The sequence below is a fragment of the Narcine bancroftii genome, chromosome 2 (genome assembly GCF_036971445.1).
Source record: "Narcine bancroftii isolate sNarBan1 chromosome 2, sNarBan1.hap1, whole genome shotgun sequence".
In the NCBI taxonomy this organism is placed as follows: Eukaryota; Metazoa; Chordata; class Chondrichthyes; order Torpediniformes; family Narcinidae; genus Narcine; species Narcine bancroftii.
Window position 1 is genome coordinate 173,979,171 of NC_091470.1, and position 26,837 is coordinate 174,006,007.

At 47.7% G+C, this 26,837-nt stretch overlaps 1 protein-coding gene across 7 annotated transcripts in view; it reads right to left on the bottom strand.

The window, feature by feature from the left end:
* The window catches only part of hspg2 (heparan sulfate proteoglycan 2), a 556,383-nt gene that overhangs the window by 318,619 nt on the left and 210,927 nt on the right, over positions 1–26,837 (bottom strand). For 4 of the 7 annotated variants that reach the window (XM_069919161.1, XM_069919160.1, XM_069919158.1 and 1 more), the window contains 8 exons: positions 25,843–25,974; positions 22,891–23,035; positions 20,431–20,624; positions 16,602–16,748; positions 14,122–14,285; positions 5,680–5,859; positions 3,455–3,651; positions 1,951–2,098 (listed from right to left, as the gene is read on the bottom strand). In XM_069919161.1, coding sequence (XP_069775262.1) covers positions 1,951–2,098; positions 3,455–3,651; positions 5,680–5,859; positions 14,122–14,285; positions 16,602–16,748; positions 20,431–20,624; positions 22,891–23,035; positions 25,843–25,974 — 1,307 coding nt within the window. Of the gene's footprint in view, positions 1–1,950; positions 2,099–3,454; positions 3,652–5,679; positions 5,860–14,121; positions 14,286–16,601; positions 16,749–20,430; positions 20,625–22,890; positions 23,036–25,842; positions 25,975–26,837 lie in introns of those variants that run through there. The other 3 variants (XM_069919165.1, XM_069919159.1, XM_069919164.1) reach the window with 2 other exon arrangements.

Sequence of the window (26,837 nt, forward strand, 5' to 3'; positions counted from 1 at the left end):
ATATAGCAAGGTTGGAGAGGGTACAGAGGAGGTTTGCCGGAACATTACCCCTGTTGGGTGATTCCAGGACAAGTGGGCACAGTCTTAGAATTAAAAAGTACCAATTTACCACAGGGATGAGGAGAAATTTCTTTAGCCAGAGGGTTGTGAATTTGTGGAATTCGTTGCCACATGCATTGGGGAAATTTAGAGGAAATTGATAGGTATCTAATTAGTCGGAGCATCATGGGATATGGGAACAAGCCCGGAACTTGGAATAGATGTGAGAACAGTTTAGCTCAGGGAGGTTTCACGGAGCAGACTCAATAGGCCAAAATGGCCTGCTTCTGTTCCTTTTTCTTGTGATCTTGTGAAGCCCTTGGGATTTTCCTTCACCTTATTTCCCAGAGCCTTCTTTTAGTCCTCTTGATTTCCTTCTGGTGATTTCTTGCATTCTTTATACCCCTCAAGTAACTCATTTGTTCCTTGCATCCTACACCTGTCTTCATCTTCATTCTTCATCTTCGTATTAGTCTTTGTCATTATCATCATGGCCTCAGTATCTCTCAAAAGCTAAATTTCCTCATATCTGTTAGCCTTACCTTTAATTCTGACAGGAAGAAGCAAATGTCAAGGTTGAAGGTCTCCCACTTACTAAGCACAGACTTGAGAGAAAACAACTTGTCTCAACCTACATAGCACCTCCTTTTTGATTCCAACACAATTGGCCTTTCTCCAATTTAGAATCTCAACCCTATTTTTTTTCATAATGGTCTTGAAACTAATGGCGTTATGGTGCTGGGCCCAAAGTGCCCCCTCCACACACTTTCATCTCTGGTCTGCCCTGTTCCCTCATAATAGGAGATCCTATCACAACTTTCTCTATATGATTCAGGAAACTTTCCTGAACACATCTGACAAACTCAAATCTATCCAGCCCTTTTACAGCACGGGAGTCCCAGTCAATGTGTGGAAAGTTAAAATCACTGTCACAACTTTATGTTTCTTAAAACTGTCTGCTATCACTCTACAAATTTGCTCCTCCGATTCCTGCAGACTATTGGGTGGTCTACAATGCCATCTTATTAATGTGGTCATCCCTTTCCCAATCCTCAGTTCCACCATATAGCCTCAGGTGATGAGCCCTCCAATCTGTACTGGGACATTTTCCCTGACTAGCAATGCTTGTCTCCCCTTTTTATATCTCCCCCGCTTTCAATTCTGAAACAACGGAGTCCCCGAACATTGCGCTGCCAGTCCTGGCCTGGCCTTGTGTAACAACTCTCACAAATCAGAATCAGGTTCACTGACATGAACGTGTGTTATGAAATTTATTTCTGCGGCAGCTGAAAATGGCCACAATGTCATAATTCCACATGTTGATCCATGCTCCAAGCTCTCCTCCCTTTCCCGAATTACTCCTTGCATTGAATCCAACTCAAAACATTATTCTCACCATGCTCAACCATTCTATTTATGCAGACAACTACATCTACCCTGATACCTGGGAGGTAACATGCCATCTGGGATTTTCAATCTCGTTCCCAGAACCTCCAATGTCTTCCCCTAAACACTGAACCCCTCTCGCTGCAGCTCACCTTATCACCTCCCCCCTTCTTTCCTTTCTGAGTCAAAGAGCCAGACTCTGTGCCAGAGGCCTGACCACTGTGGTTTGACCCTTGTAGGTCATCCTGAACAACAGTATCCATGTTATTTGGTGGAAAAACCACAGCCGGCACTGAATGCCTATTGTCTTTCCCTCTCTGACAGTCACCAAGCCACTGCCCTCCTACCTGAAGGAGTGACTGTCTTCCTGTAACTCTTGTCTATCACCCTCTCGGCCTCCCAAATGATCCATCCAGATGTGCTTCTTTGTTTTCTGTCTGTTAGCTAACCCTTAATCCCATTGAGTATTTTGCACCCAATTCCATCTGCTGTAATGTACCATGTGGTGACGTCTGAGGCTCTTACCAGGCAGTGTCCTGTCACCTTGTCACAAGTGCTGGCGTGACCATTGCAGCCGCAGCCATCGCACACACCAAGGTAAGGTCCGGAGATGACACGATTAAATCCAGAGGCACACCTCTCACATGAAAGACCAATGTAACTCTGAGGGCATCTGAAGGCAAAGACAGTCATTTTAATAACTGTGTTCATTTTTCTCCACAAAAAAAACAACTTATAAGTACACAGGGTTTTCCTTCTGTATGCTATGTACTCAGTAAATGAACATTGAGCCAGATTTCCAACAATATCTTGGCATAATCGAGGTGCAAGTGAAACACTAAATAAAGAAGGTTGGATGAGTGACATTGTTATGCAAAATCTGTATCTAAATGATATGTGAATTCCACGCACTGCTACAGGAAAATACCAGTTTTGGTTTGATATCCTCCCACTTCAGTTCCATGTAATTGCTAATGTTCGGCACTTTTAAGCTGCAGCACCTGGCCAGCCCACCTGGGACCCAGGTCCGATTACTGGGGCAAAGCTGCTTCCACCACCTTTAAAGCAGCAGGGGATCATCCCATTAAATCGCCAACCCAGCAATTTAAGGGGTATCCCACTCTCGCAACGGCACGGTAAGTGACACATCACACACTCAGGGCAACTATTGGTAAGTCTCTCCCGGCCGTCAGCCGCCCACCCCCCTGACCCCTCTCCTCTCCACCCGCGGCAGTGACCCCTCTTCTCTCACCCGCGGCAGCGATCCCTCTCCCCCGTCCCCGCGGCAAGGACCACTCTTCTCTCCCCCCTGCAGCAGCGACCCCCCCCTCTTCTCCCCCTCTGAGGCAGTGACCCTTCTTCTCTACCCCATGGCAATGACCCCCCCCCCCTGAAGCAGCGACCCCTATTCTTTCCCCCGCGGCAGTGACCCCTCTCCTCTCTCCTGCAGCAGCGACCCCTCTTCTCTCCCCCTGCGGCAGCAACCCCTCTTCTCTCCCCCATGTCAATGACTCCTCTTCTCTTCCCCCACGGCAGCGACCCCTCTTCCCTCCCCCCGCAGCAGCAATCCCTCTCTCACCCCCAATAACAGCAGTCACTTCTCCCAGAGGTTTCCCTGTGAACCAGCACCAGTAACCGGATCGGCTATTTTGCTGTTCAAGTTGCCGGAGGATGCGTCCTAGGTAATTTTAACTGGGTTCCCGACCAACTCCGAGGTAAGTCAGGGACCTGGATGAACTTGCACCATGCTGACTGGGTCGGATCCTGTCAAGCCACTGCACAAGTTGCCCGGTTAACCCCATTTTATATGGCAGCTTGAAAGGGCCTATTTATTGCCTCAACCTCACCCAAAAGACCAGAGGACTCTGTTCTCTGAACCCAAAGTTACAGGCAAAATGCTGGGAGTAATGGGATTTTTTTCTGTGGTCATTTTCATTGTCAGGAAAGTTCAGAGCGAAGTGGATAGAAGTTTCAGTGCTGGGCAGGACTAGGGAAACCAGATTCGGAAATGGCAAAGAGCTCCGGTTACCTGCATTCCTCAACATTCAGTGCTTTTCCCAGATTTGTAATCTCCTCACTGGTGGTATCCATGACAATGTCGCGGAGACCTACACTGGCCATCCTATTGTCATACTTTGTTTGGATCAGAATGCTGTCCAGATTGACTAAAGTCATCATGAGGTCCTCGCGAGACACAGGCTTGCCTGACTCGTGCTGCCAGTTATCCTGTGGGAAACCACGGAATGGTTAGAAACATCCCTGCAGTTGTATCTTTCTCCATATTGAAGCAAAGCGGAACTGTGGGAATTTCCAATGTGTTCCTTTGACCTCCTTCCCCATTCAGTGAAGTCATGTCTTATCCCTGCGACAATTATTTTTCCAACCAATTACCACGTTTCTTGCATTCATTAAAATCTCCACTACAACCAAGTCTTCACTGCCATCTACTTATTTTTTTAATTCAGAGATACATCACAGTAACACATCCTTCCGGCCCACAAACCCGCACTGCCTAAATACACCCATGAGACCAATTAACCTACTAACCTCATACGTTTTGGAATGCGGGAGGAAACCGAAGCAGTCGGAGGAAGTCAGTGTGGACACGGGGAGAAGGTGCAAACTCCATACAGACAGCATCTGATTCGGACCAAGGTTGTTGGTGCAGTCAGAGCATTGCACTGATACATTAACCGTGCCACCAACGAGGGAGATTCCAGAGGTTGACGATCTCTTAAATTAAGGTGGTAGAAACAATTCCAGCCATTGAAACTCATGCCACCCAATAAGACTCAATTAACCCCGTAGGTTTTGGAGGGTGGGAGGAAACCGGAAGGTCAAGGGAAAGCCCACGCAGGTCTCAGGGAGATTCGAATCTGGGTCACTGCTGTTGTAATAGCATTGCGGTAACCGCCATAGTAACTGTGCCATCCTTTTGCTCTGGCATCTTGTTTAACTTGCTAATCATGCTTAAAGGACTTTCTCTTCATCTCCACCAAGTTTCTGATCCTTAACTCTGAAACCATTCCCCCTACTTCTCGGCGTTCCCTTGTTATATAACAACCCTCCAATTGCAAGCATTGCCTTAATGAATCGTGTGCCAAGGCAAGTCCACCCTTCATTAAGGTGAAACCACTGCTTATTCATCAATGAACCAATTGGTCCAGGACTCAACCTGTAGCTTTCTATGTCTCAGAGACTGGTGCGTGTAGTGATACTTCCCAAATATCTGCCCCCCCCACCTCAAGTTGATAACAGTGACTGGTTCTCAAGGCATCTCCTCCCCAGATGCCAGAGGAGGATATCGGAGACCTTCAACAGGCACATCCCTGAAAAATGTCCTTTCGCAAAACACCGCACACTGAAGATCTAATCTCAGGTTAAAAACACTCTGCTGGAGAAACTCAGCCAGTCAAACACTGCACTTGATGTAGCAAAGATAAAGGTTTAATCAAGGAAAATGTGGGCAGGCGCCTGAACAAAATGGTGGGGCGAGGGGCAGCGGGAAGAGCACTGTCCCACAGACAGGAGGTAATAAGCAAATGGGGGGGGGGGGCTCTGGGGCTCTGTGAATGAAGAGAGAAGGGATAGAAAGCTGGAGGAAAGACAGAGGGATGGAGAGAAGAGGGAGAACAGAGAGTAGGCTAGTTTGGGCACCTGCCTACATTTTGTTCATACCTTGATGAAGGGCTCAAGCTTGAAACATTGGTTATGTAGCATTTATCTTTGCTACATAAGGAGGAGCAGCTTAGAGAAGGAAGAAAGTTTAGCGGAAGCCTGATGGAGAATTTCTTCACTCAGAGGGTGGTGGGAGTGTGGAATGAGGTCCCAGACAAAGTGGTAGATATGGGCCCGATTTTAATATTTAAGGAAAAGTTAGATAGGTTTATGGATGAGAGAGGTGTGGAAGGTTATGGGCCGGATGCGGGTCAATGGGACGAGGTGGGAGAAGGTGTTTGGCATGGACTAGAAGGGCCAAACTGGCCTGTAATTGTTATATGGCTATCTCAAGAACACTGATCTGCTGAGTTTCTCCAGTATTGGGTTTGCACTTCAATTATAGTGTCTGCAGACTCTCGTGTTTTACTCCCTACCATTTCTCAAGGTTTAGAGCACGGTCTAGCTGGGGAATGCTGGTAATAAATGGGAGGCCAAGTGCTCCACTGTCCCCTCCCACCGTCCCTCTTGAGCATCAAGAGTAATCCAGCAACACCAGCGCCCCCAGACGGAGAAGGATAATAGACTGACATTTACCTCAGTGAAGCGGATTTCCCTCTGGTTTATAACATTGGCCTTAGTGGGGTTCTTCAGTTTGTACATTAGTTTTCTTCCATTTCCTGTGATAATGACATCGGGTTTCTTCTCAGGCTCCCGCTGCCCCCTTGGCACACTGTAGCGAACCTTGTAGCGCAGGTACCCACCATAAGAATCGACCTGTGGAAAACAACATTTTGGAAATTGTCAGCAGTTTGGGAATCCCCCACGTCCGCACACAAAACATGCGTGAGCCAGTTGCTAAATTAAATTGGCAAGGTTAGCAGGGCTGGGACTTTTCAGTTTGGAGCAAAGAAGGAGACTTGATCGAGGTCTACAAGATTATGAAAGGGTGGACAGCCAGCACCTGTTTCCAAGGGCAGGATCAGCAAACACCAGAGGACGTATGTACAAAGTTAAGAGAGGGAGTTTGAGGGAGACATCAGGGGTGTGTTTAATGCAAAGAGTTCTGGGTGCCTGGAATGGTGGTGGAGGCTGAAGCATTGGGGTGTTTAGAAGACTCTTAGACAGACACATGGATGAATGGTTACAGGGTAGGGAAAGTCTAGAACTTTATTTTCGGAAGGAATATATGGGTTGGCACAACATTGAGGGTTGAAGGGCCTGTACTATGCCATATTGTTCTATGTTCTAAAATCATCAATAATGAACTCTTATCACTGGATGTTTAATACAGTTCAGGTAAATTAAATTCTGGAAGCACATGTATAGTGAAGGGCAGGGAGTTGGCACTGAGGGTATGGACATGGATAACCTCCATAGAAAGTAGTGTAGAAGGACAGGGCAGCTGGTTGCCTTGATGCAGTTGCGCATAACATTAGTGGGACTACACTTTGGCAAGTATTGTGTACAGTTCAGGTTGCCAGAGAGCAAAGGAGAGAGTGTAGAAAGGATGCACCAGGATGTTGCCTGGCTGTAATCATAAGGAGAGATTGGATAGGCTGAGTTGATTCTCACTGGAAATTACAATGCTGAGGGGTGACCTTAGAGAGGTTTACACAATTATGGCAGGGTTGGATTGGATCAAGACAAAATCTTTACGCTCAAAGCAAGGGAATCTTGAGTAGCTATTCTCCACCATTTATTTTTGTTTATGGCCCCCTTAGAACTCTGGTCAAAATTTATGAGCCCCTTCCCTGGGAAGCAGTCAAGTTTAGTTTGTTTCTTCTGTACTTCTCTCCTACTGACTACATAAAAAACAAAAATATTTTCTGATTATAGTTCACAGCCCATCCACCTTTAAATGCACTGTAGACCTCAGGGAGGGGCTGTGTGGCCCTCGTTGAGACTGGCTGATCTGGAGGGCATAGGCTTAAGGTGAGACAGAAGAAATTTAAGGGTGATTGGAAGGATATGCTCATCTCACAGACCATGGTGAATATTTGGAACGAGTTGTCAGAGGCAGTGGTGGAGAGTCCTTGGATAGAAAAATAAGTGTGGGATGATAATGTGGTAAATAGTTTCAGCAAATTTGCAGATGACACTGACATTCGAGGTGTTGTGGGCAGCAAGGAAGGTTTGCAAAGCTTGCCGAGCGATCTGGACCAGCTGGAAAAATGGCAGATGGAATTTAATGCAGACAAATGTGAGTGTTGCATTTTGGAGGAACACACCAACTAAGACATACACAGTGAATGGTTGGACACTGAGGAGTGTGGTAGAACAGAGGGACCTGGGAATACAGATACATAATTCTCTAAAGTTGTGTCACAGGTGGATAGGGTTGTAAAGAGAGCTTTTAGTTTATTGGCCTTCATAAATCAGAGTGTAGGAGTTGGGATGTTATGGTAATATAAGGCAGTCGAGAGGTCAAATTTGGAGTATTGTGTACAGTTTTGGTCACCTAACTACAGGAAAGATATCAATGAAATTGAAAAAATTCAAAGAAGATTTACTAGGATGTTGCCCCAACTTCAGTAACTGAGTTGCAGGAAAAGATTTAACAGGTTAGGACTTAATTCCTTGGAGTGTAGAAGAATGAGGGGAGATTTGATAGAGGTATTTAAAATTATGAGGGGGATAGACAGAGTAAATGTAGATAGGCTTTTTCCACTGAGGGTGGGTGAGACACAAACCAGAAGACATGGATTGTATGAAAGGGAAAAGTTTAGGGGGAACATGAGGGGAAATCTCTTCACAGAGAGAATGGTGGGAGTGTGGAACGAGCTGCCAGCTGACAAGGTGAATACGAGCTCAAGTTTAACATTTAAGAAAATTTTGGACAGTTATATGGATGGGAGTGGTATGGAGGGCTGTGGACTGGGTACAGGTCAGTGGGAAAAATAGATCAGCACAGTCTAGAAGGGCCGAGGGTCCAGTTTTCTGTAATGTTCTGTGGTTCTAAATCTAAATTAAGCAAACAGCTTTAGTATACGTAGGAATTACATGGCCCTGCTGACCAGATGTTCTGTTCGATTCTATAATTATACATTTTCTACTTCACTGAAAGAAACCTTTCATGTTTCTTCACTGAGATTTTGCAGCTTCTGTTATGTCAAAACATCTCATGACACATACTTGCATTCCCAATAACAGATACATTTAATGAACCAAATTTGTAGATTCATAAATTCATAAATCTAAAGAGGGTTCTGCCAACTGAAGCTCGGGAGAAAGTAGCCATTTCCTTTACATCTGTTTCTATACAGAGCTGCCAAACAACCCAAGCACATTGGAGGTTGTGAGGCCGACCCTTGGTGTTAGGATCTTAACCTCAGTTAAACATTGATCAGCAGAAGTGTCAGATGAAGATAATGGAAGCACATGCTGCCTAAAAGGGCGATAGTTATTGATGGTCAATGAAGACCAAGGAGGATGAAGGGTGACCAGAGAGAGTTGAATAAGATGATGAGGCATTGATCGTGTGGATGGCCAGAGGCCTTTTCCTCGGGCTGTAATGGCTAACGCCAGAGGGTATAGTTTTAAGGTGCTCAGGGATGGATGTACTAGGTCAGTTCACACACAGAGTGGTGGGTGAATGGAATGCAAGGCCAGCAATGGCAGTAGTGGTTAGCACAACACTGTTGGAGCGCCAGCTCTTGGGACTGGACTGGGGTTCGAATTTGGGCAGTCCTCGTGTCTGCGTGGGTCTTCCCCGGGGGCTCCGGCTTCCTCCCACCGTTCCAAATGTGCTGGGGGTTGTAGGTCAAATGGGTGTAAGTTGGGTGGCACGGACTCGTGGGCCAAAATGGCCTGTTACCGTGATGTATGTCTAAATATAAAACAGGTTCTTTCAAAAGGTAGAAACATGGAACTGAGAAATAATGGGTTGCGCACTAGGGAAATTCCAGGCTGTTGTTAGAGTAGGTTATTTGATCAGCATAACATTGTGGGCTGAAGAGCCCATACTGTCCTGTAGATTTCTATGCTCTGTGAGTGAACTGCGCTGGGTAGGTCACGTCTCCAGAATGGAAAATTATAATAGAAGAATTATAATAGCATCGAGTCCACGCTGCTGAAGATCCAGCTGCGTTGGGTGGGTCACGTCTCCAGAATGGAGGACCATCGCCTTCCCAAGATCGTGTTATATGGCGAGCTCTCCACTGGCCACCGTGACAGAGGTGCACCAAAGAAGAGGTACAAGGACTGCCTAAAGAAATCTCTTGGTGCCTGCCCCATTGACCACCGCCAGTGGGCTGATCTCGCCTCAAACCGTGCATCTTGGCGCCTCACAGTTCGGCGGGCAGCAACCTCCTTTGAAGAAGACCGCAGAACCCACCTCACTGACAAAAGACAAAGGTGGAAAAACCCAACCCCAACCCACCAATTTTCCCCTGCAACCGTGTCTGCCTGTAGCTGACGTGGACATTTACCCCTCCATAAATCTTCGTCTGCGAAGCCAAGCCAAAGAAGAGAGAGAATGAAATAGAATCACTGCTCAGAAATGGATCTGGCTGGGTAAATATATCAGATCAATGACCAGCAGCTCTGCCAAACGCCTTCTGTCCTAATCCGTAAATGACAATAGGATTGTATCTCCTTTGGAAGGAAATACATTAGTTCTGTGAGTAAAATCGATTAGTGGCTTAGAGATAATTTAGACGTGATTTCATGAAAATCAGATAATGAATATGATATTTTGATAAAAGTCCTGATATCTAAGTAAGATTATCTTCATTCTGGAAGAACCTCATAATGCTGGCAAGTTAAAACGATAAACCAGCAGCAATAAATTCCCAAAGAAGAAACTTTGGAACACAAAGAAGGCAGATTTCAGCCAGCGTGATATTAACATAACTTAGAATACAAATTCAATCTTGTTATTAACTTCAAAGATGTTTTATTTTCCCCCAATCGTGCTAAACAATATCTGTGAAACAATAGCTGCCAAACTCATTAAATTAGCTCGTAAAGTTTTAGTCAGCAGGTCCGGCAGTGCAGTGAACTGTATGCCATAGTCTTCCTTCTGAAGAAACCACCTTCAACTTGATGATACCTTCCCAGTTACTGCCCAGCCACAGGCAGCTCAGCCAAATTGAGCGAACCCGTATGGTTCCAGTCAAATTAAATGCTTGGAGCAAAATTCTTGCAACCCATTTTGAGAGGGAGTTAGGGGATATGGGGAGAAGGCAGGTAGGTGGAGTTAGGTCAGCCATGATCGTATTGAATGGCGGAGCAGGCTCGATGGGCCATTTTGTGTTCCCATAGGAACTCCTGTTCCTACTTCCTATGTTCCTATGTTTACTGAAATTGGGGGAAATTAGAGATCCAGCTGCCAGTGGGTCTGGATGTGCTAACTGTACTGATTGTGAAGTTGTATTTAGATTGGGGCAAGGCAGAACAATGCCAACCTGATTCCGTTTATTGTCATTGCATTAAAAGTGGCACATGACATGAAATTGCTTTCGCCAGCTGCAAGGCAGACAGATTTGTCATTGGCAGAAATTGCCTGAAGCTCCTCTTATAGTAAGAGAAAGAGAAGCAAAAGAGGGTCTCCCCAGAGTCACCGAGTAACCGCAGCCACATAGAGTCCAGTCCAAACCACTGGCGACCCGAGGTCCAGAACCCAACCTCCGACGTGGTCAGGGATCCTTCGGTGCCTTCAGTGCCCCCTCACCATTCCGATACCAAGTACCCCTCCAGCCAGTTTTGAGCTAGTCTCCAGCAGCCACACCCTCTATGGGTTCCTCGCTTCGTCGTCAGCAGCCCACCCCATGTGTAGGTCCCTCAGCCACAGAGCCCCCTCACTGGTCCACTGCCGTGGTCACAATTCCGTGGATCATCTCCTCTGCTTGTTCTTCTCAGACGGGGGGATGGTCTCCTCGTTTTCTTGTGCCCTGGTTGGAGGCTCCAATAGCTCAGTGATTAGAGCACTAGTCTTGTAAACCAGGGGTTGCGAGTTAGGGGCCTCATTTCTGTGAGGGGTTGGACAAAGTGGCGACCATGGGTGCAGACCCTGTGGCCGCAGGATTTTAAATAAAATTGCTGTCGGCTCCTTTAACGGGCTGTTCAAAGCCTGTGCTTTGACCGGGTGGTTGGACCCCATGGGAGCAATGTATCTCTGCTCCTCCCTCCCCGAGGGTCCGCACCATTGCAGCTATTACAATAACTCCGGCAGCACCTCCCTCCTTCACACAGTTCTGCTCCTTCCAAAGGCAGAACTCATTGTTTCTTCCAGTCTAAGGAATACCCAGAAAGTCCACAGTAAATACACAAAACAGCTAGAGAAACTTAGCAGATCCTGCAGCGTCAATACGAGGCAAATATAAATAGCCTATATAATCAGCATTTTGGACATAAGCCCTTTATCAAGGTCTGAGCAAAAGGCAGGCAGGTGCCTGAACAAAAAGGGGGGGAGGAGGAAAGAAGGGACGTGAGAGGAGCATAGGCCAACGGGAAAAAGGCTATGGGGGAGGGCAGGGAGAATTGATCGGGGGAAATAGCATAACTCAGTGAATGCAGAGCTGAAGGAAATGAGACAGAAGGATTGAGAAGGAGAGAGAGAGAGAGATAGGAATGAGGGTGTGGTGGGGGGGATGTGTGTGGGATGGGAAGAACAGAAGAAGTTGACGTTAATGTTGTCTGACTGGAGGGTGCCCAGACAGAACATGGGGTAGGTGTTATTCCTTCAATTTGCGGGTGGCCTTGGTTTGGCAATGCATGAGACAATGGGCAGATATATTGGTGTGGGAATGGGTCGCTGAGTTGAAATGGGAGATCCCCGCTATTACAGAGCGAAGGGGCTCAACGAAGCGAACTCCCAGTCTGCGTCCAATGGACAGGAGACCACAACAGCACCAGATACAGCAGATAATTCCTGGAGAATCACATGAGGTGTTGCTTCACTTGGAAGGATTGTTTGGGGCCCCGTGGTGAAAGAGGAGGTGTGGGCACAAGTGGAGAACTCATAATCAATCGTGCTCTGCAGATCAGAGATTAAATTAAGACCAAACCTTTACACATACAGAAAATGACGAGGACAGATAGAACGGTGTGTAGGTGGGAAGGGGAGTTGAAGGTCGTGCAATCTGCTCAAATTGCACACCCTGCCATCAGAAATGATAAGGGAATATACAAGGGAACTTCAGAAATCAAAATCGTGAATTGAAGGTTAGATAATTGCCGAATACACAAAAATCTGATGGGGGATTTTCAGGCTGGAGTGAAGGACTCCGTCCCGAAACATCGGTAATAGATCTTTACCTCGCTGCAAGACCCGCTGAGCTCCTCCAGCATTTCTGTGCTTTTACTACAATCACAGCACCTGCTGACTTTTGTGCTTCTCTGCCACAGCCCTGCCCAGAGCCAATCCTGTACTCCTTTCTCCACTCAATTCCCTTCCTTGACCTTCTTTGCTGGGATGGTGACAAGTGAAGGTGGCTGAATTAAAATGTGGCACTGTTCTCCCCAATCAGATTCACTCTGAGTCTGAGTAGAAAGTAAAAATCAGCGTCCCTTCAAGAGGAAGCCACTATGCATGATGCGTTTAACACAATTATGACTGATGAATTCAGCCTATTGCTTGCCAAGAATTAAATTAAATTAAATTTTTAATGTAAGTTTTTAAATTTACACATTCAGCACGGTAACAGGCCCTTCAGGACCATGAGCCAGTGCCACCCAATTACATCAAACTCCGTACGTTTTCAAACAGTGGGAGGAAAGCGGAGCACCTGGGAAAAACCCACGTAGACATGGGGAGAATGTACACACTCCTTACAGAGAGCGCCTTGTTCGAACCCGGGTTGTTGACACTGTAACAGTGTGGCTGATGTACCTATCCTTGCCGTAAAAATGTTCATCAATCTTTCCACCATCATCTGAGGACTTCCAAAGGTCTCACAAGCCTCATCTCTGCCTTAAAAAGATTGTCTCAACAAAAATCCTTTATTCCCAGATTCACTCACAATAGAAAACACCCCCTCCTCTTTCTTTCCAACCCCAGTAGATACAAGACAATACTTGCCTCACAGCTTAGCCTATCCAGAGCTCAATATCCCTACACTAGGTTTTTTTGTTCTTCCTCCAGCCTTTCTGTGGATTGTCACCTTGTCGTGGTGGAGAAGCTTCTGTGCTCCTGAGACCCTGAGAACAATGCCATCTGGAGCTATGCTCCTGGTTGGGCCAACCATGGTGGGAAGGTCGAGGGTGAGGTCCCTGACAAAGAACAATACAACCAAGTCCTCAACGGTGGAACAGGTGGATGAAGTTGCTCTGAACTCAACTGCAGTGAAGGTTGCAACAAATCCATTAGCTCCAATGGTCGTGGTTTCCATGCCACTGGAATTAGTTGGTTGATTTGTCTACTTGGAGTGAACCATCAAGTACATGTTAAACAAATACAGACGTCTTCACTCTGTTGGTCAACGGAACGAAGGGCATTATCCTCGAGCACGAGCAGTAGCCAAGAGGATGAGTTCCACTATCCCCTGCACTATTTGTTACACTATTCCCTGCAATTACTTATTCGTCTATTTATTTGATGACACTATTGTACCTCCTGCTGTGTGAGGTGGATTGTGCAGAAAGTACGCCAATCAAAGCTTTTGGCTGTACATGACAGATCTTATGCCCCATTTCCTCCCCATCATGGTATAGGAAGCCATTTGCCCCCATCTGTTCTCTGCCAGCTTCCAGTTGGACAATTCTCTGAGCCCCTTCTCCCCTCATCCACTGTAGCCAGACAACCTACTTACTCTCTACAACACCTATTTGCTTCTGTTATAACTCAAAATGAGACCACGTCCACTTGATGGCCTTGAACTTGCAGTGCAAGTAAAACTGCGCCAATAAAATGCATCAGCAGAGAATTTGCAGCATGAGATTGCCCATGAGAATGCAATAAAAGCAACATTTCAATCATCCGCGCGAAGAGTTAAAAACTTTCAAAGAGTTAATCCTTTAACGGTAAAATATGAGGGGAAACTCAATGACAATGCAGGAGAATTCATGAATACTTCAAAATCTGAACAGTTCATGCACCTTATTTCCCAAAAACTGCTTTGGAAGAATCCAGAAGGCATTGTGATTGAGGAACCGTCTTGAGAGATCGACCAGCTGAAATTCCCCTGAATCTGGGTCCACTATCATCTGAGAGATGGAGAGTGGAGGCAGCAGTGGCTGGGTGGGCACCGTCACATTCACACCTAGGAGAGAGAATGCACCCACACGTCACCCATCAACGCCTAACCCAAACAGCTGTATAATACATGAACATGCTGGAGAAACTCAGCAGGTCCCACAGCATCAGAAACTCAACAGGTTCCAACATATAAAGGTCCCACAGCATCAGAAACTCAGCAGGTCCCAACATATAAAGCCTGAGCCCTTCATCAAGGCAACTACCGGAACATACCGGAACTGGAAGGGGGAGAAGGAGAGGAGAGGAGGGAGGAAGGGTTAGGAGGAGCACAGGCTTAGAGGTCAGAGATCATAGGTGGATTCAGATGGGAGGAAAAAGTTGAGCAGTGATGGGGAGGGGGTAGGTCTGCAGGGAAAGGGAAAGGAAGGGCTGGGGGCTGGAGGAATGATGACAGAGGAATTAAGAAAGAGAGAGAGAGACTGGTGGAGGGGATTACAGCAATTAGGATCACGAGCTCGCCTCCTGAGAGACTGCAGCCTCTGCGACCTTCCGAGTGGGTTCCCATCTCAGCTGCAGCCGCCCCCTTTTTTTTGATGAAGGGCTCAAGCCTGAAGCATCGATTATGGGTCTTTATCTTTGCTACATAAAGAACACTCTTTGACCTGCTGAGTTTCTCCAGCATTGGGTTTTTACTTCAACCCCGATGTCTGCAAAATTTACTCAAATACCACATGACCTATCTGTTTAAGGGAAGTTGAGGAAAGTTTAGAGGTCAGTGTTTTTACACAGAAGATTTGTGGATGCCAGGAATGCATTGCCAGGAGTGGAGGAGAGGCCGGTCCAGTAGGGATCATTTAAAAGATCCTTAAGACAAGCACATGGATGCAAGAAAAATAGAGGGTTATGGGTATGAGGGGGTGAGGAGAAGGATTAGATTGTTGTGGAGTCATCGTGGGCTATATGGCTGGTACTGCAGGTGTCATGTTCTATGCATTTTTATAGCATTCATAAAAAATTCTGTGTTTCTCTAAGAAGTTAATTACACTCCAGTTACAACTATAAGTTGAGGACAAACTGCAAAATTTCCCCTAGTCTTCTTAAGCTAGTCCAAAGTTTTCACAATCGAGCTTGGTGAAAGTCCCATTCCCAACTTTCTAAATTCTAGTTATTAGAGAGTGTAACCATCTTGCTGCTTTCATTTCATATATCATTCCAGCACATTACAGGCCCTTTGGCCCACAATGTTGTGCTGTCCTATGGAAACCGATTACTCTGATCATGGGGCATCTGCTCAAGCACAACCTGAAATAAGCTTACAGATGAGCAGGCGCTATTAACAATCAGAGTGGCACAAAAGCAGAGCGAGTAAAACTGCTGCCTCACAGCAACAGTGGCCAATCCTGACTTCTAGTGGTGTGTGTATGTGTGCATGCTGGGGGGGACGGGGGGGACGACGGGCAGGGGTGTGTCTATGTGGTGCGTGCGCGTGTACATGTGTGTGTGGGGATGTGTGTGCTTGTGCATGCGCATGTGCACTTGTTAGTGTGCGTGCCTGCGAGTGCGTGCGTTTGCGAGTGTATGTGTGTATGGCTGTGACTATGTGTGTATGTGCGTACTTGTTCTTGTGTTGGTGGTGTGTCAATGGGTGTGTGTGGGGTGTTTGTGCAGGGTGTGTGCGTGTGTGTGGTGTTTGCGTGTGTGGAGGTGTGTATGTGCAAGGTGTGTGTGCAGTGTGTTTGTGTTGGGTGTGTTCATGAGTGTGTGTGTGTGTGTATTTGTGTATGTGTAGAGGGTGTGTTTGTGTGTGTGTGGCTCTGTGACTATGTGTGCATGTGCGTATGTGTTCTTGTGTCGGTGGGAGTGTGTGTGTGGTGTGGCTATGGGAGTGTGCGGGGTGTTTGTGCAGGGTGTGTGCACACACATATGTGTGGGGTGGGGGTGTGTGTGCGCATGCGCAAGGTGTATGTGCAGTGTGTTTGTGTTGGGTGTGTACACGAATGTGTGTGTCCATGTGTATTTGTGAATGTGTACAGTGTGTGTGTGTGTGTGTGTGTGTGTGTGTGTGTGTGTGTGTGTGTGAAGTGGTATGTTGGGGGAGGGTGTGGTGGGGTGGTGCTGGGTGTGTGTGAGGAGTTTACATGTTCCCATGCTGTGCCTTCTCTCAGGAGCTCTACTTTCTTCCCACATCCCCCAGAGACAGGTTGGTTGGTTGTTTGGTCAGTGTAGACTGGTCATAGCATGTAGGTGGGCGGGAGATTCTGGGGGGAGTTCATGGGAATGGCTAGAATGAAGTGGGTGAGGGTACGATCCATTATCTACTTTGTGGCCATCTTGTACCCACTGGGCCAAATGGCCAACATCTCCACGACTGATCACTTACCCATAAAATTATCCTCTTCAGTGAACCGTAGACGTATGTGATCTCTGTAGCGACTGGTGGAAACACAAGTCTTTGTCAGGCCAAAGCAGAAACAAGGAATACATCGCAGGGTGCCTTCCACATTAAAATGACCATCTGGGCAAATTCCTGGAAAAGAAAACAGTGCCTTAAATCAACTCTGACTGCTCCACCATTGCAGGCCTTCGGAGAGGAGGGGTAAATTCAGTTCTGGCCTCAACTCATTCAATTATAGGGTACAAAAATACTGGTGAAATTCAGCAGGGCAGGGAGCATCCAGAAGAAGCAAAGGATAACCAAAGGCCCAGGCCCTTTACGTCGACTGCCTCTTACAGCAAAGCCTCTGTACCCGGCATCAAGCAAGAGGCATAAAAAAAGAGGAAATAAATAATTTTTAAAAATTAAAATAATTAACAATAAATACAAATTTAAATAAAAGTTGAAAATCATGAAATGAATGCTCTCCGAAGCAACTCATAACCCCTTGGTGAAGATGGGAGCAAACTTTCAGCTCGCGGAGCCCCTGCCCGCTCGTAGCAGCTCTTTGAATAAAATTTCAGTAAAGTTGCATTTGAATAAAATGGCGGCGCCCAGGATGAAGAGCCAGCTGGGGGGATTCTCCCACAGTGTTTCCCTCCCCCTACCTAGCTTTTATTCTTATTCAGTGTATTAGTAAAGCTTTATCTGTAAACCTGGGGGGGTAATTATGATGGCGGCACGGTTAACATAGAGGTTAGAACAACACTGTTAGACCGGGGTTCGATTTTAAATTTTGTAAGTTATGGGAATTACTTGGTTAAAGTGAACTTTACATAATTAAGTACTACAATACTGATTTTTTTAAAAATCAAATTACTTTAGATTTTGCACTGTTTTTTTTTGTTTATTCTTAATGCTGGTACATTAGTTAGGCATTGGAACAGTGAATCCTAAGCAACCGGAAAATTTGCATATCCGGAATCTACTAATCTCTGTAGGGTTTTACTGTACTTCCTACAAGGATGCTGCATGCTGAGTTTCTCCAGCACAGCTGTGCACTGTATTCGACCCCGGCGTCTTGATGAACTCGTGCTTTTCTCAAAGTGATCCTAAGCAGAGACAGAGGCCATCATTCACCTCAGATCACTCATTCAGCATGGCTGGAGCTGCAGAGTTCACTTCCTTTCCCTCCTAGTTGCCAGAGGGAGCCCCTCACTCTCACCTCCCTCCCTCAGCATTATGCTAATCCCATCACTGGGATCAAGTCAAATCTCTCTCTTTCCCTCATCCCTCTCTCCCTTCTCCTATCTTCCTCAGCCCTCTGCCCTCTCCCCCGTCCCTTAGTCAAGGTCAAGTTTAATGTCATCTCATTGTTCAATTACATCTCGACCAAACCTCTGGTCCTCGGTGCAAAACATGTGGACACACACACGTTCAGACATCACGTGGACAAGTATTCGTACACAAATAAATAATTTTTTGTAAATATGAAGGTTAGTGTGAGCAGTTCCTTTGGTCATTTAGCATTCTCACTGCCCGTTGGCTGAGTTGGGTTAAACCACTATTTATTACTTGTAAAATCTCAAGTCAGTTGCCAGGCACGTTTGAAATGTAATGCCAGTGAAGTGAGGTCCCTGCCAATCCCTTTAATATGCATTTTCAGAATGCCACACATACAATTCCTTCTTAAGAAAGCCTGGAATTCTTGAACAGCAGCTGAACTATCAGGCAAAAATGGAAGATGAGAAAAAAAAAGTCCAACGTATTTTTAAAATGTTCACCAATTGTTTTATCCTCTCCCAAACAAACTCACTGCCTGTTGCCTCGCAATTTCCCTTGTTGGGTACAATCTGTGGGAAGAACTTATTGGGGCGAGAAGCATCAGTGGGAGGGAAAGAATGGTTCGAAACGCTTCGTCAAGGCAGAGAGTGCAAAGTGAGATAGCCAGTGCACGGAGGATGGGGTAGGAAGAATTGGCAGCCGTGATTACGAGCTCTGCTACTGTGTCTACAGATGTCTGACCTTCCCCAAACCTCTCACCAGATGTGGGGGAGAGCTATTGAATGGCAAGCAGGAGAGGGTAAAACGTTGTTTCCCTGATACACACTGCACAGCTCGAGATCAGGTGTGTGGCCAACGATATACAACAACGCGGACTTTTGAAATACCAGGATAATGACTCTTGCTGTCTGGGGCAGTGAGCCATTTAAATTCTGACAATAGAGAGGTTTCATCTGGACCACTCCCTGCTCTCCCTCTCTTCCCCATCCCGGTCTCCTGTCCTCCAGCTCTCCAATCCCTACCCTCTCCATTCACAGAGCCATTTCCCCACCCCGTTTGCTGGTGTGCCCTCCCTCCTTTATCCACTTATTACCTCCTGTCTGTGCTCCTCCCCCCTCCATTTTGTTTGGGCGACTGCCTACATTTTGGTCACACCTTGATGAAGGGCTCAGGCCTGAAACGTTGGTGATGTATCTTTATCTTTGCTACATAAAGAATATGGTTTGACCTGCTGAGTTTCTCCAGCCTCGTGTTTTTACTCCAATCATGGTGTCTACTCTTAAATTTCAACAATGTGAAATGCCTTTTTTTCTGTCCACTTTTGCAGAAACCCAGGGAACAACTTCCTCCCAATGGCAATTACCAGAGCTAAACAATTCAAGGAAAGGGTGGAACGGAGATGGGAAAGGGTGGAACGGAGAGGTGAGAAAGAGCAGAATGGAGAGGTGGGAAAGGGCGGAATGGAGAGGTGGGAAAGGGCAGAACGGAGAGGTGGGAAAGGGTGGAATGGAGAGCTGGGAAAAGGAGGAACAGAGAGGTGGGAAAGGGAGGAACAGAGCGGTGGGAAAGATCGGAATGGAGAGGTTGGAAAGGGAGGAACGGAGAGATGGGAAAGGCCAGAATGGAGATAGGAAAGTGAGGAACGGAGAGGTGAGAAAGGGCAGAATGGAGAGATGGGAAAGGGCAGGAAGGAGAGATGGGAAAGGGCAGAAAGGAGAGGTGGGAAAGGAAAGGGCAAAAAGGTGGGAAAGGGAGGAACAGAGCAGTGGGAAAGGGCGGAATGGGAGAGGTTGGAAAGGGAGGAACAGAGAGATGGGAAAGGCCAGAATGGAGATGGGAAAGGGAGGAATGGAGAGGTGAGAAAGGGCAGAATGGAGAGATGGGAAAGGGCAGAAAGGAGAGGTGGGAAAGGAAAGGGCAGAAAGGAAAGGGCAGAACGGAGAGGTGGGAAAGGGTGGAATAGGGAGCGGTGGAAAAGGGCAGAACGGAGCGGTGGGAAGGGGCAGAACAGAGAGGTGGGAAAGGGCAGAATGGAGAGGTGGGAAAGGGCGGAATGTGGAAGTTCGGAGTTGTACACCACTTGAGAAAATTACATAATTTAAGAGACAAATATCATATATTTTGGAAAATTTGGAGCCCATATTTACATCGAGTGGGTATGAATATTTAAATGAATCTCAGACATACCCTTTTCCCTAAAGGTCTCTGTATATTAGAAGAAGCCTGATAGTAATGAGGGAGCCTATTGAAGATCTCTTGTCCCATTCTTTCTTTCTTTTTTGCTTTGTAGAGGGTTAGAGGGGGAAGGGTAGGAAGTTTATGGGAGGTGCGTTCTTTCTCTTTCATTTTTTTCTTTTTCTTATATGTACCACATGTATTTCAAATGGACTTGTATTACTGTAAAATATGTGAATCTTTTGTGCTTTTAAGTTTATTTAAAAAGTTTTAAAAGAGAAGGCAATGGCGGGGCTGAGGCTTTCTATCAACCAGATCTCTTTTCATCTCCAACTTTTTGCAGGGGTTTGGAGTTTCCATGCTGGGTGGACACTACCTGTTTCCGCAGCAGATCGTTGCAATGGTGAGAAGGGGTTACCTAGGCTGGATTTCAAAATCAGCAATGCGTCAGGGATTGCGAAAATCATTCCTCTGGCGTTGATGGCCTCGCAGGTGTAGGCTCCTTGGTCAGATTCCTTGACGTCCCGAATGATCAGCGTTCCCTGCCCGTTCTGACTTGTCATGGTCACTCTGCAACAAGAAAGGCCAGTGAGGAAGGGTGGTGGGGATGAAGGTGCGGGGGCAGCACAGAGTCCCAGGTTCAACCCTGACCTTGGGTGCTGTGCAGGTGGAATTTTTGGGTTCTCCCTTTGTCCGCGAGCTCACATTTCCCAAAGGCATGGGCATAGGTGTATCTAGGGTATGGCAGGTGGGGCACAGAACCAGGATGCCACTTGTAGGGGGAGCCACTGTTCTCGCCTTACTTGTCCAATATCCAAGTCCCTAGCTCTCCGTCCTGTCCTCAGCAGGTTAGCCCTGGGAGAGAGGGCCGAGCATTGGCCCAGGAAGGAGGAAGGGAGGGAGGTGGCCAGGATGTGCTGAGCTCCTTGCCTCGTTCTGCAAGTCACTGCTCAGTGGCTAAACAGCAGGAACCACCAGTTCTGGTCGAAACTATGGGGGCATGCAGAGGTCGAGGGGTACACTGGCCGCGTCCAGGGTCCAGAGCTGCACTGGTCGGGTCCAGGGGTGCCATGTGGGCTCCATGTAAAATTTTGGGCAAATCAACCCGTCTGTCCCCCTTAACCAAAGGGTCCCCATACGCCTATGGTTAAAACGGAAACCATGTTGGGTGGCAGCAGGTACGGTTGGTGTGTGGTGGTTTTTTGTGTGTTTTCTTAATGGGGAGGGGCGCTAATGTCAGTGGCCCCCCCTAGGGCGCCACTTTACCAAGATGTGCCACTGTGCATAGGAGGCCAATGGGTGAACTCGCTGCTGATAGGGGTGAGTTGTTGGGAGCAAAGGATACAGAGAAGTGGGTGAGAAATAAGGGAATCCTATGAGACAGCAGAGAATGAATGGACGGGAAAATCAGTAGATGAAGGGATGGTTGATGAAACACAGCAGAGGGAGTGGGTGAGGGAAGGGCTGGGTGATGGGCGAGGGAAGGGGTGGATGATGGTCGAGAGAAAGGATGGGTGATGGGACATGGGCAAGAGAAGGGGTGGGTGATGGGGCACAGTAGAGGGAGAGGGATATGGAAGGGATGGGTGATAGGATGGGCGAGGGAAGGGATGGGTGATGGGACACAGAAGAGGGAGCAGGCGAGGGAAGGGCTGGGTGATGGGACATGGGTGAGGGAAGGACTGGGTGATGGGGCACGGGCGAGCGAAGGGCTGGGTGATGGGACACAGCAGAGGGAGTGGACAAGGCAAGAGTTGAGTGATGGGACGACGAGGGAAGGGATGGGTGATGAGACACAGCAGAGGGAGTGGATGAGGGAAGGGCTGGGTGATGGGTCATGGGCAAGAGAAGGGATGGGTGATAGAGCACGGCAGAGGGAGTAGGCAGGGGAAGGGATGGGTGATGGGCAAGGCAAAGACAGTGTGGATGCTGCAGAGAGTGGGTTCAGCAGGGACAAGGGTCCGAGACAGGAAAGCAAAAGGGGGATGTTACAGAAAGAGCAAGAGGGGAATAGAAATCATCTTTGACCAAGGCATTGTTTGGCATTAGCAATTATTTTTATTTGCTTCATGGTCATCACCCTAGATAATAATTATTCAAATTATATTACAAATAAAACATGCCAGACCCAAAACCCCAAAAGTGCTGTCATCAAAAGTTCAAAATAACATCCAGAAATCAAAGCTTCAGAAATCTACCAGCACTGAAACATTGCTGTCACTTGAGAGCAGAGATGCGGAGAAATTTCTTCAGCCAGTGGGTGGTGAATCTGTGGAATTCATTGCCACACCACAGACAGCTTTGGAGGCCAAGTAATTTAAAGCGGAGGTTGAAAGGTTCTTAATTAGAAAGGTTACGAGGAGAAGTTACGGAGTTGAGAGAAAATATCCATCAGCCATGATTTGAACGGCAGAGCAGACTCAATGGGACGAAAAGCCTAATTCTGCTTCTACATCTCATGGACTTCAGTGAGCTACAAATGTGGGCACAGGTCAAGGGATGGTGGAGATAAGTGTGCACGGTGTTAGTTTCGGCTCTGCATGTAGGCGACCAGCAAGGCTACACCACTCTGTCATGAACCCAGTCGGACTGATCTGCTACGGTTGGATTGCCCCGGGAAAGGAATTAGTCAGAATTTTTCTCTGGAGGTTTATACTTCCATCCGTCCAAGTGATTGGGGTTGTAAAGTTTTTTGAGTGGGATGAGACTAAAGCTTTCTTTCCATGCCACCCCCTCCCCAACCTTCCCCATGCCCCAGAGTGCTTTGTTCACTCCAATCTTCGCTGCCAGTCCTACTGGCTCCATACTCTACTTTGACCTGGCTGAAGAGTGTTACCTGCTGGTGACGGGGATGTGACCCCAGTTCAGCCTCCAGGTGATGATGGGAGTGGGGACTCCAGAGGCCACGCAGGTGAGAGTGACGGTGGCACCTCGCTTCACCATCACCGTTTCTTCTGGCGGAGTGATCACCTGAGGAGGGGCTGCAAAGAATGATATCGGTTATCAGTAGATGCCTGGCTCGGGGCTACAGCTGGTTTCACCACAGACCCCTGAGATCCTCCAACTTAGGGTAAAGCACTGCGTGCTCCGTAGGCAGAGGGGAGGATCAGATTTTCATGGATTCAATATTTTGTTCAGGGGTCTTGCCTATCTTTTCCTCACTCGATGAATAACTCAAGCCTGAAACATGGGTTTCGTATCTTTATCCTTGTTATATAAAGGGACATGGATCCACTGAGTTTCTCCAGCGTGGTGTTTTTACTTCAACCATGATGACTGCAGACTTTTGGGTTTCACTTTTATCAGGATGCTGCTTGGTTTGGAGGGTATGAGTCACGGGGTGAGATCGGACAAACTTGGGTTGCTTTCTCTGGAATGTTGGAAGTTGAGAGAAGGTGAATAGAATCATGGGAGGCTTTGGTAGGATGGATAGTAAGAATCTTGCTGTCCACACACGTGTCCAAGGTGAATATGAGGGGGGGGAAATGCAGCGATATGTATCAGCTGGAAGAAGTGGAGTTTTAGTTTTGATTTGGACATCGTGTCCGGCACAGACCTGTTTTGCGGTCTACATTTCTGGGGATGCTCGTTGGTTTATTGACCTGTGTGGCCCCTTTGGCGACTGTGGAGGATTGTTCCATTAAATGCAGGGGTGCAGTTCTGCCAGACCTCACTGGATCGCTGCTCTGGCACCTCAGGGGGCCGCTCTGAGCACCTCAGGGAGCTGCTCCGGTACCTCCTTGTTGCCGTTTTTGGTGAGCTCCAGCACCCAAAAATCACCTCAGGTTCTTAAAGTGATGGTTACACACCAGGAGCGGATGTGGGGGATGCAGATGGTATTCAGTGTTAATTCCTGATCTTCCCAGGATCCATCAAGTGATGCAGCCAGTCCCCCTGGAGAGGGGTATCGCTGTTTCACCATCATAACCATCCAAATACATCAGTGATGACAGTTTAACTCCCAACAGTTAGCGTAGTGTAGAGATAACAGAGATGGATATTGGCAGCAATTATTGCCAGGATATGAAGGTGTATGGTCTGGGTGCAGGTCAACAGGACTCAGCAGAATAATAATTCAACACTGACTAGATAGGCTGAAGGGCCTCTTTCTGCTAATGGTTCTATGATTTAATAACAACTCCTTTGCCGACTCACTCCTTCCACATGTGATCGTCTCCTCTGCGAATGGGAAGCAGTGTTGAGGGGAAAGTATTCTGGAGGATCACCCTGTGCCCTTATTCCATGGTCTTCATGCCTAGCATGGGCCCTGAGGCAACAAAGGGGAGCTGGAGGAAGTCAGCAGGCTTGGTAACGAGAGACATGCACACTCCACACTTCCGATCTGGGACGCTGGCTCTTCACCTCCTGCCCTCTGAGGTCAACATCTCCCCGGCTGCAGCTGGAGGGCCTTGTGCAGCTCAGCCTCTCCACCGTCGCTGTGGTCTCTGACTGCTTTTTACGCAATTCTCTCATGTCCCTGAGGCATGGAAATTGTCAGCACCCCGATCACTGGGTAATTATCGGGAGGCCTCCATTGTTCCAGATATTTCCTCCATGGTCTGATATGAACTCAGCCAGTCTTGCAGCGTCCATAGGAGGTAAAGGTACATTACTGACGTTTCAGGCCTGAGTCCATCTTCACAGAACAAGCAAAGAACAGGAAGGCATCAGAATAAAGACTGGCAGGGGGAGGGGGGGAGGCCAGACTAATGCAAGGGGCTAATTGGATATGATAAGAGGAGTGGTGAGAATTGATTTTGGCTCTGTGAAAAGACAGAAGGAAAAGAGGAGGGAGAGAGAGGGGTGGGGTGACTGGGGGAAAAAGAAGGGGAGGGAGAAACCAGCAGTTGATGTTAATGCATCCAGCTGGGTGCCCAGATGGAAGATGAGGTGTTGTTCCTCCAATCTGCAGTTGGTCCCAGTCTGGCAGTTCATGAGGCCATGGGCAGACATGTCAGCAAGGGAAAGGGACAGGGAACAGAAATGAGCGGCCACTGGGAGATCCACGATATTGAAGCGATCCTGTTTTTGCTGATACCTTGAAGAACGGCTCAGGCCCGAAACGTCGGTAACATATCTTTATCTCCTTATGTACACTGCGAGACTGGCTGATTTCCTTCAGCATTTCTCCGTGTTTTGACTACAATCATGGCAACAGCAGACTTTCGTGGCTTGGGCTCTGAAAGCTTCAATTTTTCTCACACTTCCACTCACCAAGTGCATCAATGAATGGGGAAGGGACTTTCCTATTGGTCAGATCCCACAGCCCCACCCCTGTCCCGACAACTAGCAACATGAGGGAGCAGAGAGGAGGGGAGAGGCAGGGAGCGAAGAGGGAAAGGGAAGGAGAAGAGGACTGAGGGAGAGTGAGGGAGGGGGAGAGGAGATGGAAAATTAGGGAGAAGAGGAGTGAGGGAGAGTGAAGGAGGAGGGGAGCAGGCAGGAGGGGAAAGGAGATGGAGAGTGAGGGAGAAAGGAGAAAGGGTATGGGAGGAAAGGAGTGAAGGAGGAGAGAGGGGAGGCAGGGAGAGGAGGGAGGGAGAGGAGTGAGGAGAGTGAAGGAGGAGGAGAGTAGAGAGGAGATGGAGAGTGAGGGAGAAAGGGTGTGGGAGAAAAGGAATGAAGGAGCAGAGAGGAGAGGGAGGGAGAGGAGGAGAGGAGTGAGGGAGAATGAAGGAGGAGGGGAGCAGGCAGAAGGGGAGAGGGGATATACACAGTTGCATGAAGAGCAAAGTGATGTACAATGAAGAGTCTGCTGTTGGTGAACACAACGTTGCAGGCTACTCACTGCATCCAAATTCATCTGAGCGATCCGGGCAGTCAGCTTCCTCATCACACTGGTAACTGGCAGGGATACACTGCCGATTCGAGACGCAGACAAATTGTTCAGGGGAGCACATATCTCCAGGCCCTTTGGTGGCTGCGTGGGTAAAAGGTACAAGTACAAGAATTTAATCACCAGATGGGCCTGATCAAAACTGGCGGAATACAGTTGAAATGAAGCGAGAGTAGAAGGGAAAACCCTGGTCTTAAAGATCGCCATCAAATACATTGAGCAAAAGTGCTGGAGAAATCAGCAGGTCATGCAATTGGCAATGAATAAACATGCAGCCACCTCATCAAAACGGGGCGAAGGAGAGAGGAGGACACAGGCTGACAGGTAATCGGGAAGCAGTCTCCAACTAGACAGCAGGAATATCGACTTCTCCAGTTTCCGTTAACCTCCACCCAGTCTCTCTCTTTCTCCACTCTGTCCCCTTCCTCCAGCTTCCCACCGCCTTCCCTTCTCCATTCAGAGCAGTGCCCATTGCCGTCTCCCCAACTCAGCTTCTTCCTCGTCGGCCCCTTCTCCTGTCTCCACCTGTTACTGCTTACCTGTTCGGTTGGGCTCCTTCCCCTTACCCACCCCCCCTGCCTCCCCCTCCACTACCATCTTATTCAGACGTCTCCCTGTTTTCCACACCCCCTGAAGAAGGTCTCAGGCCCAAAATGTCCACTGTCTTTTATTTCCCGTGGTTGCTGGGTGGACCTGCTGAGAGACCCCAGCAAGTACGTGCGAAGCATCTGCAAACCTCTCCCTTAACGGAGCACCAGCCCAGAGTTCCCACTGAAAAGCATGGCGGCACAGTTGGTGTAACGGTTAGTGCAACGCTGTTACAGCACCAGTAATCGGGACTGGGGTTCGAATCCCGCGCTGTCTGTAAGGAGTTTGCTTGCTTTCCCCATGTCTGTGTGGGTTTTCCCTGGGGGCTCCAGTTTCCTCCCACCATTCAAAACATACAG